This window comes from Gigantopelta aegis, chromosome 1, assembly GCF_016097555.1.
Source record: "Gigantopelta aegis isolate Gae_Host chromosome 1, Gae_host_genome, whole genome shotgun sequence".
Lineage (NCBI taxonomy): Eukaryota > Metazoa > Mollusca > Gastropoda > Neomphalida > Peltospiridae > Gigantopelta > Gigantopelta aegis.
In genome coordinates, this window is record NC_054699.1 from 15,595,865 (window position 1) to 15,611,564 (window position 15,700).

A 15,700-nucleotide genomic window follows, 5' to 3' on the forward strand; every position below is an offset into this window, starting at 1 on the left:
AATCTAAGGTCAGTCACGTGATTTGGGTCATTAACAACATCGGCTCCGTTTGCTTCCGTTTGATGCAGTTATTTAGTCAAAAACGTCACTGGAGACAATTTCATATCAAGTAGCTCGAAAGTCTGGTGTTCTGCTAACAGGTTTCTAACATAATCGACAGTTCCTGTGTGCACACTGCCAGCCAAAATTGTGAAAATTGTTTGTGTTGCATTGAAACCGTAGAATCTTTTCTTTTTTCAGTCGGTTCATAACCTGATCCGCCATGATTTCGACAAGGCGAAATTGCCAGTCTGTAAAATATCTCGTAGGCTTAGCTCTCTAGAGATCTGGCGGATTGTGCAAAAGCATTTCTTAACAAGGGATGATCTGTTGAATCGTTTGCATCGATCGTTGCTGAAAACGTTTCCTGAGTTGGGTAATGTAAATTTATCCTATACATTTACCGATTTGACAGCGCTGCAGTGGGTTTTTTTTTTTTTTGGAATTTAGCATCATCGTCAACGTGCAGTTCAAAGACGGGTTTATCAATCTCGGTACAGGATACTGAATTAAAAAAAGAAGAAGAAAAAAAAATCAGTTTTAACACCCGTTAAAAATGGCCACTAACGATGGAGAGAATGGACCAATGGAGAGTTCCACAGACGACCCACAGAAAAAACAAGGAACAAGGTAGGCCTATGGGTGTATACATAATATAGCACTAGTAATTACAAGTGAATGTGTTTCAACATAACAGCTGGTTATATGGCATTGGCTTGGTGGGCTGGGGTTGGGTGTGAGTGGGTTGCCCACTCCCATTGAGGTGAAAACATATTTGTTTAGTGCAATGTTAAGCTATTCAGCAAAATATCTGCCCGGGCTCCCCTTCATTCATTCCATATATAAGCCCCATCGAAAAATTCCTTTTTACACTGGTGGGGGGAACCAGGCAGAAATTTTTCCAGCTATTCATATTATTGTCTAGCGAAAATGTAGACCAAAAAAATCTGCTAGCATAAGTGTACGGAATGAGGTGTGTATGTCATGGGGTTAACTACCCCCCTTCCCCAGTGATTTTGCAAATGTTCACATTTGGGCAAGAATGATAGAGCCATTCGGGCAAAATAAGCTTACCTCAGTTCTTTTGACATTGTATACTTCTATCTTCTATTTATAATATTAATTGTAATCCATGTAAAAATGCATAGTGATCTGTTCGGAACCATAGTTTTTTGTTAGTAATACAAATATGAATATTTTAAACCAGATTCAAGCATTTTCATTCTGACCAAAAATCAGCTTGCACGTACCAAAAATGGGAGTGTGTAAGTCTATGTCTGCAAGGTTCATATTTAAAACAACCATCAGTGTTTCTGCCAGAGGGAAATTAGTGAATATATTTTTGTGATAAATTTAGATAGATGATAGTAAGAGAACTGTTACTTAAAATTTGTGAAAGTGCATAAAATGTTGTGTCCAGTTTTAAAACATTTGAAACCATAACCACCTAGCTAGTAAGAGTCTGGTTTGTTTTTATTACGTATAGTCAAATAATTTTGTTGCAAAACGTCTGCCTCTCCCAGGTCCAGACCCTGTGACAGGGCTCGAACTTAATGACGGCACTGACAACATTTACTGTAGGTCGGGAGCATCACCGATGGCAATTTTGTGCTGCTGGGTAATAATTACTGTCATCGGAAAAGCTCAATGATGGCAAAATGTATACAGCTGGTGTGCATTATCTGCCAAAATTTAAGAGAAAAATTTGTACATTTGAGATATATTGATCAACATACGACAGTGTCAGTGTTTATTTGCTGCAAAAGTCACTTACATTTTTTTTATCATCCCAGGGGTGTGTGTAGAGGGAGGTTTGGGGGGGGGGGGGCACACCTGCATTATTCCTGAATACGCACCTGCACCCATAATAATTTTGTTTTTTTAAATTGCTGTGGGATACAAATTCTTAAGTTTGAAATTTTCTGAAGTCCGATCCACATTGTTAACAACTACAATAAATTACTCTCCTACATTTAATTACTGTTAGATTTCCGTAACAGTTTGTCGAGACAAAAATCTTTAAAAAAAACCCCATTACAATGGCGCAGATTCCACATACAAGATAATTTATTTATAACTACATCACCTATATCGATGTCGCTGAAATCACATAGGGCAAAAAGCATATTATGATATAAAAACAAACGTGATGACATTATTTTAATTATGTCGTATACTTTGGAGGCTAATTCCACCCATTGATGTGTATTCCATAAAAAAAAGTAAAATGGCAGACAGCAAAAAATTGCATGCTTTTTGTCTGAGTTGATCTTAGCGAAGTTGAGATAGGTGACATATTTATCATCTAGATAGTATGTTGAATTTGTATTATTGTAATATTTTTTTCACGATTTCTGTCTGCACAAAATGAGTGTAAAATTTATTGGTAATTAAACTTAAATTTGAAGGTAGAAGAATAATTGATCGTAGTTGTTAACAATGTGGTTGAGACTTTAGTTATCCAGAACTAGCCCTGCCTTACATATTAACAGTGTGGTTCAGACTTTAGTTATCCAGAACTAGCCCTGCCTTACATATTAACAGTGTGGTTTAGACTTTAGTTATCCAGAACTAGCCCTGCCTTACATATTAACAGTGTGGTTCAGACTTTAGTTATCCAGAACTAGCTCTGCCTTACATATTAACAGGGGCGGGACGTAGCCCAGCACTGCTAAAGCACTCGTCTGATGCACAGGGTGGGACGTAGCCCAGTGGTACAGCGCTCACACAATGTGCAGTCGGGGTGGGATCGATTCCCGTCAGTGGGCCCATTAAGCTATTTCTCGTTCCAGCCAGTGCACCACGACTGGTATATCAAAGGCCGTGGTATGTACTACCCTGTGTGGGATGATGCATATAAAAGATCCCTTGCTGCTAATCGAAAAGAGTAGCCCATGAAGTGGCGATAGCGGGTTTCCTCTCTCAATATCTGTGTGGTCCGTAACCATATGTCTGATACCATATAACTGTAAATACAATATGTTGAGTGCGTCGTTAAATAAAACATTTCTTTTTTCTTTCTTTTTTTCGTCTGATGCACAGTCAATCGTGGTTCAATCCCTGTTGTTGTAGTGTTCGAAATAAGGACTTATCCATTTGTCCTAACAAGTGATAATCTGTTGGGACAAGCAAATGAACCTTAGTGGTTGTCCAGTGGACAAGTAAAAATGTATAATGCTGTTTCATTTTGAGCAATCAAAAACATTGTCTCTTGAATAAAACTAACAACTTATTTGGACAGGTATAATTATTGATGGACAAGTAGATTTGTAGATGTCCTTGTCCGGTGGACTAGTGAAAAATTCTGCTTATTTCTATCACTGTGTTGGCGCATGTATATATAATAGTTAGGGAAAATGTGTACATGTATACTCAAATGAGTACCAGTTCCTTGCCTATATATAGCTAATGACCCTCATGATGAGCAACACTGTATTACGATTATCTGGCTGGTCTCTGAAAGACCATTACTAAGTGCACTTGACTTTAAACTGCTAGGACCAAAAGCCTCTTCATGCACCCCCACTGATAACAGAAATGAAGTAGATTTTTTGCATGATTGGTTACACATTAATGTACATATAGCCCACATGACACAGTGTTGATATACCTGTATATACAAACACACACACACACACACACACACACACAGATATATATATATATATATATATATATATATACATATACATATATACAAGCAGTGAATTTAGTGAGCACTCAGGATTCTGTGCTTCTGAAAATCCCAGATTTTAGTTTGAAAGTGTAAGAGTATTATGTATTAGATGAATTCCTGTCTGTGGGAAAGTGCATTAATAAAAGCCCCTTGCTGCATTAGGAAAAATATAGCAGGTTTCCTCTGATGACTACGTGTCACTGTTGTCAGAATTATCAAATGTTTGACGTCCAATAGCCAAAGATTAATATAATAATAAATCAATGTGCTCTCTCTAGGGTAGTAGCTTTTAAAAACCGACCATGGATTGTCAGTTGACATTGTTGTTGAATCACATACTGTATTTATTGGTGTATAACACTTAATGAGTAAACAATTTTAATTCAGGGCTTCTAAATTGTTTTTAAATCCATTAGCCATGGGATCAGTGATTTTTTTACATTTACTAGCCATGATTAAAAATTCACTAGCCCTACTTTAATTTAAGTTAATACAATGTGACTAAATAATAGTAATAATCAGATATGTCGCCTAAAGAGAGAGATAGAGCTTAAAAACACTAACATTGGTGGTTGGGGTGGGGTCAGAATATTCATATTTACAAAATAGACTTAACTGCAACATTTGACATTTTTTTTTTTTTTTTTACTAGCCGTCGGGCACAGCAATAGTAGTTATTTACTAGCCCAACACTGAATATCACTAGCTATGTGAGTGGGGCTACCATAATCTAGAAGCCTTGTATCTAGGGTAATAACTTTTAAAAACTAACCATGGGTTGCCAGTTGACATTGTTGTTGAACCACATACTGTATCAGGGCTTCTGGATTATGGTAGCCCCAGTCTCATGGCTAGTAATATTCAGTGTTGGGCTAGTAAATAACTACAATTGCCATGCCCAACGGCTAGTGAAAACAAAATTGTCAAATGTTGCAGTTAAGTCTATTTTGTAAATATGAATATCATTCCCCCACCCCAAACCCCCAGTGTTAGTGATTTTAAGCTCTATCTCCCTCTTTAGGTGACATATCTTATTATTTCTATTATTTAGTAAAATTGTATTAACTTAAAGTAAAGTGGGGCTAGTGAATTTTTAATTGTGGCTAGTAAATTTTAAAAATCAATGGTCCCATGGCTAGTGGATTTTGTAAAAATAATTCTAGAAGCCCTGTGTATTTAATTATCATTGTATATACACACTTGATGAGTAAACATCATTCCTTTCTTTGTGAGTGTAATTTAATTGGAAGATCAATATAGTAATCATATAGTAATACCTGCATGTACATGTTTATAGTTGGGTTAAGTGCATTTACATTTATCATTGTGATTATGTGTGTGTGTGTGTTCTCATGTTATTGATTTATGAACAGGTGTTTTACCTGTACAAGACAGGTGGAGGTAGTGATTTACTTTATTAACATACGACTGTAGTTCCGACCATTCATAAACACTTGCATCTGTGTCCAACAAACTTGACATATTTGATTGACACATGCCATATTTTGTCTGTCTTTTTTTTCTTTCTTATGTAGCGATCTTTGTCTCTGATTTGTGTGTCTTTTTTTTTTAAAGTTTGTCTGGTACAGAGAAAACAGTTTTAAACAACAGCCTGGAGATTTTTAAACTCTGAGACTTAAGACATGTATTTTTTTAGTCAACCACATAGTTAACAGCTACAATAAATGACTCTCCAGTGTTTAATTAGCAATATATCCCCATCCAACTTTGTCCAGACACAAATCCTGAAAACAAACCCATCACAGTGACACAGAGTCTACATACCAGTACTAGATTGTAACCATGTCATCTACCATATGTTAACAAAACGCATAGACATTTTTGATATGCTGCCATTTTGCTTTTTTTGTGAAATATTCTTCAAGAGGGGTAGAATGATCTGATGTCATGACCAATATCTTGTAAACATTACACCAGCGTTATTTATATATATGTGTGTCGAAATTAGTTTTCACAGGTTTCTTTCACGCCTCTTGAAGAATATTCCTTCAAAAAGCAAAACGGTTTTTTTCTCTCTTATGTTTCCTGTCCTCCCCCTTCTCTTCCCTTTCACTTCTCTTCCCTTTCACTTCTCTTCCCTTTCACTTCTCTTCCCTTCCCCGCTCCCCTTCCCATTCCTTTTCATCTCTTCCTTTCCTTTACTTCCTTTCTCTTTCATTCCATTTCTTTCTCTTCCCTTTCATTCCATTTCCTTCTCTTCCCTTTCATTCCATTTCCTTCTCTTCCCTTCTGTGTAGCTGTCACTTTCTCCCATCCATCCATCCATCCATCCATCCATCCATTTCCACTCCACTCATGTCATCATTTCTTGGTTTATTCTCCAATATTTTTTAAAGTAATGGAAGTCTTTGAAATAACATAAACTACAAGCCCAGTCAAATTGTTACAGATTAAAGAAATTGAAACTCTTCAGTCCACAAGAAAGAATTCCTGGAGGATTTCTTTGTTTAACAGTTGACAAATTACTCGTGGTGTGTTGGGTCAGCGCTAGATAATTTGAGAGTTTCATTTCGATTCGCATCCGCAGCTGAGTATATGCAACTTGATTGGTTTCCATTCTCTCGAGTTTTGATAATTGAATGTAATCAGAATTCATTCATTGTGGTAGACCTCCAAGTTTGGACCGGATCTCTTTATTTATGTTCTGTAAATTAAAGTTTTCTTTGTTGTAAGTTTTATACTGCGATTCTGGGGGCATTTCATCTCTTCCCCCCGGTCTCTCCCCCCCCCCCCCCCCCCCCCCCCCCCCCAATAGTGATAGTGTAAAATGTTATTTTTAGTAGAGCAATTTTATGCAAAATACATGTGCACATTCAAAATAAGTTAAGGCTATTTTCTGTTATTTCTTTTACATTCATCGGGGTATGAATAAAAGAAAGTCATCCGCAAACTGTATGAATCGGCAAACGTTCTCAAATAAGTTAATGATTTCATACTTTATTTTGATTTTTTTTTTTTTGTCCAAAAACAATAACGCACAATAAGACAACTTACCCATATTAAAAGGAAAGGAAAGGAAATGTTTTATTTAACGATGCACTCAACACATTTTATTTATGGTTATATGGCACCGGACATATGGTTAAGGACCACACAGACAGTGGTGACAGTGGGTTTCCTCTCTCAATATAAATTTTTTTTAACTTGGCACCGACCACATTTAACGCCCAATGACGTCATCAGGGAATGTCACATAAGATGACGTCGCTTAATTTATATAATTGGTACTTTGTCTATTTGAGTATTATTGTTCTAGATCCAAAAAAGTAAATAAAATATGATCTTGTTTTTGTTTTTATTAATATAAGTATGTTTCAAATTTAATAATAAAGATTTTCTATTATTTCATTTAGGTTCATCTATCTGGGTAAGACTGAAAAGAAAAACAGCAACATGTTAAACGTTTGTGTGAATGGCGTAACTCATTCACACAGTTTACACATGGAATTATTTGGGGGAAAAAATGTTAATAGAAGGCATTTTCATGTATATACAAAAAAAGGCCATTTGTACTCTAAAACCTAGCACTTCTCATACATGTATTTCTTCCCTGTAATGTTTATACCGAAAGTATGTGTATGAAAAATTCTCATCTTTACATGTATATACAGTGAAACCTCTCAAAACCGGACCCTCTGTAAACCGGAATCCCCTCAAAACTGGACATTTTTCATGTTCCCTTTTTAAATATCTGTACAGAAGGGGAAATATCTAAACCAGATACCTCTTAAAACTGGACTTTTTACTTGGTCCCGAAGGTGTCTGGTTTAGAGGAGTTTCACTGTATATGTGACTACTAGTTAATTATAAATAGGCCATTTAAAAAAAGCCTGGAAACTGTAATATAGTATTTAAAAACAGAAAGTCAGTTGGCAGGATTTGAACCTACTGCACCGATTCACATGGCATTTTACAGTAATATAGGACGTTATTCAGGTAGCCAAGAATGGTATATTTCTAAACTAATAATTTATAGTAATAGGGCATTTCTAACCTACAAGGGGGCGGGACGTAGCCCAGTGGTAAAGTGCTCGCTTGATGCACGATAGGTTTGGGATTGATCCCTGTCGGTGGGCCCATTGGGCATTTTCTCATTCTGTCTGTAGGATGGTACATATAAAAGAACCCTTGCTGCTAATCGAAAAGAGTAGCCCATGAAGTGGCGACAACGGGTTTCCCCTCTCAATATCTGTGTGCTCCTTAACCATATGTCCGACACCATATAACCGTAAATAAAATGTGTTGAGTGCATCGTTAAATAACACATTTCTTTCCTTCTAACCTACAAGTCCTGTACTGGGTCAAACCCCTGATCATATCGGAGGTCGGACTTGGGATGGGCGTGTTTGAAACCCCAGTGGTATATGAGCATGTAAAACTATAATTACCTACCTACAAATGTACCTACCTAACCTGCATGTTATATAGGGCACCTTTTTGGTATTTTGCAATATTTACAAAAGTCTGCATGCGTGTATGTACCTGTATGCATGTTGTTTATGGAAGTGCTAATCTGTATACATGTGTATGTACGACCACCAATTAATAGTAACACAGTAGCGCGTTTCTGGTCGAGTTCCTTCCTGTGGGGGTCATTAACAGATAGTGTGTAGAATACAGATCCCAGATTACTATTGATTTCTCACAAGATGCCCAGTCCTCCTCTGATGGATGTGTTGTGATTCACACAGTTAACCGTTCGCTGTGTTTGCTACATGTAACACATCTGGGGCCTAATTCACAAAGGTCTCGTAGGCTCTGCTAGACAACACCAAAGCATCCTCTTTGCAAGTATTTTAGCATTGCACTGCGAGATCGCAAAGTTGCAAGAATTTAGTGAATTAGGTCCCAGGCCTCTGAAAATTGCGAGAACGGTAGTTTTGTTCACACGTTGCTTGCGCAAATCTAATTTTGCTGAACCTATTTTTTGTTCACACAAAATTTTGAGCACCATTTACATGGATATAATGGGTTATGCAATTAAGAAAATGGGTTACCAGGATTTATTTCTGCGTAACCGATAAATGGGTCACGCAGATTTTCAATCCTCATAGGCCTGTACAAGTCCGTTTTATCTTACTGTACTTTGTTTGGTTTTAGAATAAACAAAACAAACAAAATGTGTGTGAAAAATAGCAGCAGTAAATCTTCGTGTAAAGAGGAAAGGGGAGAAATATGTGTTTATAATGACACCTCAGCACATTTCTGCCTTTTGTCTATTTGTGGTCTTAACATATGTGGTTATTTTTTATTCTTTTGAAAGAGTATTGATGCAAACTGTTTAGTATCAAAACTTATCATTCCCATCAAAAAGTTTATCTGGATGTAAACTGGTTAAAATATAGGATTTTATTATATAACATTTAGTGAAATATTTTAAAATATCAGTGAAATAAAAGTGTTATCAGTCACTCAGTGATGATAACACATTTTAGAGAATAAATTTCACTATTTCACTCTAAAATGTGTTATCGTCACTGTAGAAAATGTTATCTTCACTGTAAGAAAGCCGGAACTATTTTGTTGCTGGCATTTTAAAAATAAAGGTAAATTGCCAAAAGTTACATAATAAATCTTGTGAAATTTGCAATCATATCACATTCGTCGCACAAGCGCGACTTATGAGATATGATTGCAAACTTCACTCGATGAGATATAAATCATATTTTACAAAAAAACATGAAATATCCTCTATTTATTACCACCACCCTTTCCGCCCTCCAACCCTAGAACCTCGTGAAAGTGAAATATTGGAGAGAGAGAGAGAGATAGGAGGGAAGGAGGGGAGGAAAAGAGGGAGCGATAGTACTACTGCAGTAAGGAAAAACGCAACAATGGATTTTGTATGCCCACTTTCGATTAGGCAAGACAGTACATACAACAGCTTTTAGCTTTTGTGTATCTAAAAACTGTATGGACATGCAGTATATGTATAGTACATGACACAATAAAATATATTGCAAGAAGAAAGAAATGTTTTATTTAATGACGCATTCAACACATTTTAGTTACGGTTATGTGGCGTCAGACATGGTTAAGGACCATGCAGATATTGAGAGAGGAAACCCACTGTCACCACTTCATGGGCTTCTCTCTTCGATTAGCAGCAAGGGATCTTTTATATGCACCATCCCACAGACAGGGTAGTACATACCACAGCCTTTGATATACCAATCGTGGTGCACTGGCTGGAACGAGAAATAGCCCAATGGGCACACCGACCACACATCAAGCGAGCACTGTACCACAGGGCTACGTCCCGCCCTAAAAAACAATATATTGAAGACCCACATGAAATCTATCTGTTAATTTTCCAAACACATAGATGACTGTCGACCACCTGCTGTCTTGTCTGGAGCAACTAGTCATGCATAAATGTATGCAATATCTTTGCTTTTCCAATTTTAAGAAGGAATCAACTGTTAGAAATTAGACACAAAATATTTCTAATTGAACTCGTAGTGTAACTTTATTACCAGCAGTGTACCAATGTTGAAGTCTGAGATCAACATGGATATAAAAACAAGATCTATATTATCACTTCTGGATTCTCAGTACATGGGTCCAGAAATGGAAAATATTTTATTAGCCCGTCGGACCAGAACCAACTAAAATTTAATAGTCCGCCAGAATTTTTAATAGTCCACCAGCCTACAGAACAATATATTACTGTTTAACAATATTATAATATTCACTTCAAATAATATGGTATTAACGGCCCTTCATAAGTGATCAATATCACATGGCAAACGAATTCAAGTCTTGAGTGAAAAATCTATTTTAAAATTTTAATATTCCGATATAATTTTGTTCACACATTTCTTTCATATAGATTTATAAAAAATTCAGGCATGTGAAATGTCCACAGAAACGCAGAAATCCGCCTTTTTAAAAACATATTTCCTGCGCAAAAAAAGGTTTCCGCTTTTATTTGTTGCCAACATTTTTTTCCCCACGAATTTGTAAAATCTTAACAAAACTGAAACCGGTTTTTGAACAAATCAAAAACGAACCGAAAACAGAAATGTATTGCTTTTACTATTTTTCTGCCATTACTTGTTTACACAATATTTTGTTAAAGCATGAAATGGCAATTCCTAAGCAAACTTTTATTGAAGGAAAATCGAAAAGAGTCGACCCATACCCCTGTATATCAAAGACTCTAAAGACTAACCTAACCATTGAAAGGGGGCACGGGTCGAACTCATGCCGAAAAATCATAAATGGTAAATGTTTTATAAGTTACAAATCTTGGATCAAACAATACAAATTATAAGGAAAGACTTCCGAACGTTCCAGCATGCATGCTAATACTATCCCTAACCCTAAACCTAAGCCTGAATGCTGGAATGTTCGGAAGTCTTGCCAATTATAATAATCATCCATGTAAAATTAAATCTGATTTTGAAGAATTAAACTAAACAAATGTATAGTGTGAAACCACTTTAGATGGCAGGAAATAAAGTCTGATATTTAAAAAGTAAATTCATGGGGGGTGGGGTGGGGGAGGGGCATGCCTCCAGACCCTTCAGGATTTGCATTGATACATTTTATATTGCACACATTTTCCAATTTAAAAAAAAATTCATGCTCACATCCCTGAAAATTCAAGTGACATCATGCAAATAGTTAACAGAACTATCTATTCAAAACATACCAGCAACATACTTTCAACTTAAACAAGTCATTTCTTGGAAGTATTGACCTTTCTGTTGTCTGTTGTTAATGTGGTACATGTATTGTTTATTTCGTCATCATTCTGAACCATTAATTGAATGGTTTGGGATGTTGGGATGTCTGATGTGGAGTCGCGGATTCGATGCAAAATAAAAACAAATAAAAAAGAAAAGTCGGTCAGAAAAAGAAAGATGGCCAGTTAGACGTTTAGTTCCATTGATTAACTCATCCGTCAGAATTTTTACTCGCATTTGGCGAGCAGGCGAGTACTTTCTGCAACCCTTGCAGTATTATCTGGAATAATGTCAAAAAATAATCATGAAAGCCAAAAAACTGCTTGTAAAGTTAATTACCAGAAAGAAGATTGTGCACTGACATTTGCAGCCTGTCCCCTGTCACTTGCAAGCCGTGTATATATGGTAATAGTGGTAAGAACTATCCTGTCTGCGGGGGAGGGGGGGGGGGGGGGGGAGTGTTTATTAATCACCTTTTTTGCTGTTAATCAGAATGAACAGCCTATGAATTCCAAGTGGAAGCAGGTTTTCTGTCTCTCACTAGGGTCGGGGCGTAGCCAAGTCTGACTGATGCGCAGTTGGTCTGGGATCGATCCCTGTTGGTGGGTCAAATGGGCTGTTTGTCATCCCAGCCAGTGTCCGACGCCATATAACTGTAATTAAAATGTGTTGAGTGCGTTGTTAAATAAAACATTTCCTTCCTTCCCAGCCAGTGCACCACAACTGGTATATCAAAGGCAGTGGTATAATGTTATCCTGTCTGTGGGATGGTGCATATTTAAAAGATCTTTTTCTTCTTATGGAAACAGAGATGTAGCAGGTTTTCTCTCTAAGGCTATATGTAAAAAAATTACCAAACATTTGAAATCCAATAGCCGGTGATTAATAAATCAGTGTGCTCTAGTGGTGTCATTAAACAAGACAAACTGTAGCTTCGTCTCTCACTAATCTGTTAGCTAGCCGTCATGGGCAGGTAGTCGAGGCAGCTCGATTCACAGAGTTGAGTGGTCTTCAGATATGCAGAACACTTCAGAACCTTTGGTTTTCACACTCGGGCAGCTCAAGTATTATACAGGGTTCTGCCTGTGCTAAGTGTACATGATAACGTCTGTGTAATTATGTTTTTGACCAGTTCGTAGTTTGAACAGCATTTATATAGTCCGATCTGTGTTAAAAAGACATAAAGATAGATAGATCTCAAGCCCACAGTATCCATGTGGTAACCTATGTGTAATTATATCTTTGACCAGTTCATATTTTGACGGCAGTTAAATATAGTCGAACCTGTGTTAAACAGACATCAAAATAAATAGATCTCTAGCCCAAAATATCCATGTGGTAACCTATGTGTAATTATATCTTTGACGGCAGTTAAATATAGTCGAACCTGTGTTAAACAGACATAAAAATAGATAGATCTCAAGCCCACAATATCCATGTGGTAACATGTGTAATTATATCTTTGACGGCAGTTAATATTTTGACGGCAGTTAAATATAGTCGGACCTGAATTATGAGGGTTGGGTAAATTATGTACTCATGTAGGTCACAACATGACCTGAATTATGAGGGTTGGGTAAATTATGTATTCATATACATGTAGGTCACAAGATGACCTGAATTATGAGGGTTGGGTAGGCTATGTATTCATGTAGGTAACAACATGACCTGAATTATGAGGGTTGGGTAGGCTATGTATTCACGTAGGTGTGCAGTGTTAACGTCAGACAATTGATTTTTTTGTCACTACATGCAACATGTGTGTCTACAAATTAACTTGTATCCTGCCGTGACGCCTGTATACACATTGGACGTTATTTCACAGTCAGTGGTAAACTGCTATTGATTATTGACTGCTGACACTTCATATCTGTGTACAGTTTGTTGTATGGCAGGTGATAGCAGTAAAGTATATATATATGTATATATGTGTGTGCTCAGAACAGACAGGTTGGCAGAAAATCACCCACAGGAGGCGGAAATAAAAATAATCAACTTATCTCACCGGAAATTCACTGCCACAGAAACACGGGTTTTGGAAAAGGGTTTGAAATTTACCCCCACACCAAAGAATAACAATATAGAAGAATTAAAGGAAGATATTAATGAGTTCTGTCGCCAGTTAAGAAACACTGAATACTTTTTTGAAAACAATAGTTCTAATAATGATGATTCTATAGTTAGGAATAAAAGTTATTGGAGTGCAATAAAAGGTAGGAATAGAAACCTAGATGATTATATCGAAGTAGTTTCAAAATATCCTCTCAATAACAATCCTAAATCAAATTCAAATATAAAAGATTATGAAAGAAAATGTTTATTAAATTTAGCAAATGATAAGTCTATTGTTATTAAACAAGCGGATAAGGGTGGTGCTATTGTTATCATGAATACTGCTGAATACAAACAAATGGCTCTTTCCATAATTGAAGATCAGAATAATTACAGAGGTAAAATCAAACAATTTTAAACAACTTAAAACATTTATAAAACGATTTGAGGGAGAATTGACCGAAAAGGAATTTGATTATTTAACAAATTTTGAATGTAAGGGGAGTAATTTTTATGGCCTTCCTAAAGTACATAAGAGCCAGATTATTAATTCTATGTGCAGAGAAGCACAGAAAAGTTATGTAGAATTATTGCATCCTAATGACTTACAGTTACGACCAATTGTAGCCGGCCCAGTGTGTGCAACCCACAGACTGAGCAATTTCATTGATATATTGTTGAAACCATTTTCATTAAAAGTAACCAGTTATACAAGAGACACTATGGATTTCATCAACAACCTGCCAGAAAAGACAACGGAAGAAAGCGTACTGGTAACATTTGATGTAACAAAACTATATTCTAGCATACCACATGACCTTGGAATCACCGCAGTGTCATACTGGTTAACCAAATATCCCCAACTTTTGCCAGAACGAATTTCGAAGTCTTTAATTGTAGAAAGCATAAAATATATATTGGAAAACAATATATTTTACTTTGATGGGAAACACTACAAACAGATTAAAGGGACGGCAATGGGTACCAAAATGGCACCAAGCTATGCCACACTGACTTTAGGTTACCTAGAACAAATATTAGAAACTAAAATTACAAATATGTTTGGATCAGACTTTCAGCTATATTTCAAGAAGAACTGGAAACGTTTTCTTGATGATTGTTTCATACTGTGGCCTTTGTCCAAACACTGTTTGGAATTATTTCACGAGTTACTTAACACACTGAATAGTAACATAAACTTTACTATGGAAACAGACGCAAAGAAAATTCCTTTTCTAGACACTTTAGTAATCAAATGTGGACGCATAATAGAAACTGATATATTTTACAAACCAACTGATAGCAAACAGTACCTTTCTTTCTCATCCTATCATCCGAGTCATACGAGAAGAAGTATACCATATAACCTAGCACGGCGTATCTGTATGATTGTGTCAAATATACAAACACGTGACCAACGTCTCCGGGAACTCAACATGTATCTTAAAACGCGAGGTTATCCAAAACAGCTAATATCAGATAGTATCGAAAAGGCGGTAGTATTAGATAGAAAATATCTTTTAAAACCAAAACAAAAATCGTTTCAGCGAAAAGGCCGCTGGCATTTGTATCCACCCATAACCCGCAGAACCCCGATATATATAAAAAGATCTCGTCAGAATTGCACATTTTAAAACAAAATGAAAAAATGTCATCCATACTAGACTCTATTTCAATTATAAATAGTAAGAGACAAAGCAAAAACTTGAAACAGATACTGACAAAAGCACGATTTGAATCTACAAAGTAGAACATAAATGCAGTGTCAAAAAGTGTAACCGAAGTAACTGGTACATGCCAACATATTTTAGAAGGCACACATATAGAATTCAACCACAAAGGTTTATTTTGGGTACACAGGGATATGGATTGTTCCGTTAACAATGTTATTTATGTAATTACATGCCAAGGTTGCAAAGAACAATACATTGGTCATACCAATCAGCTGAGAGCCAGAGTACGCGTACACAAACAGCAAATAAAACAACCTGAAACAAGATGCATACCCTTGAGTTCACATTTAAATACATGTGCGGCACAAAAAGATATTAAATTCACCATTTTCCCATTTTATCACATAGATACCAATGATGAAATGAAAAGAAAGACAAAGGAAATGTATTTTATTAGAAAGTTTTGTCCACTTCTTAATGCTCTTCGTTAGATAAAAGCAACAATGACGTAATTAAATCAATCCCCTTCTACTACAGTAATGTCATAA

General features: G+C 36.3%; 1 protein-coding gene across 1 annotated transcript in view; it reads left to right on the forward strand.

Annotated features, from left to right (window-relative positions):
• The first annotated feature begins 42 nt into the window (after window positions 1-42).
• Window positions 43-15,700, forward strand: part of LOC121371142 (arrestin red cell-like) — a 149,626-nt gene continuing 133,968 nt past the window's right edge. The window contains exon 1 of the mRNA XM_041496813.1: window positions 43-669. Coding sequence (XP_041352747.1) covers window positions 596-669 — 74 coding nt within the window. The 5' untranslated portion in view covers window positions 43-595. The remainder of the gene's footprint in view (window positions 670-15,700) is intronic.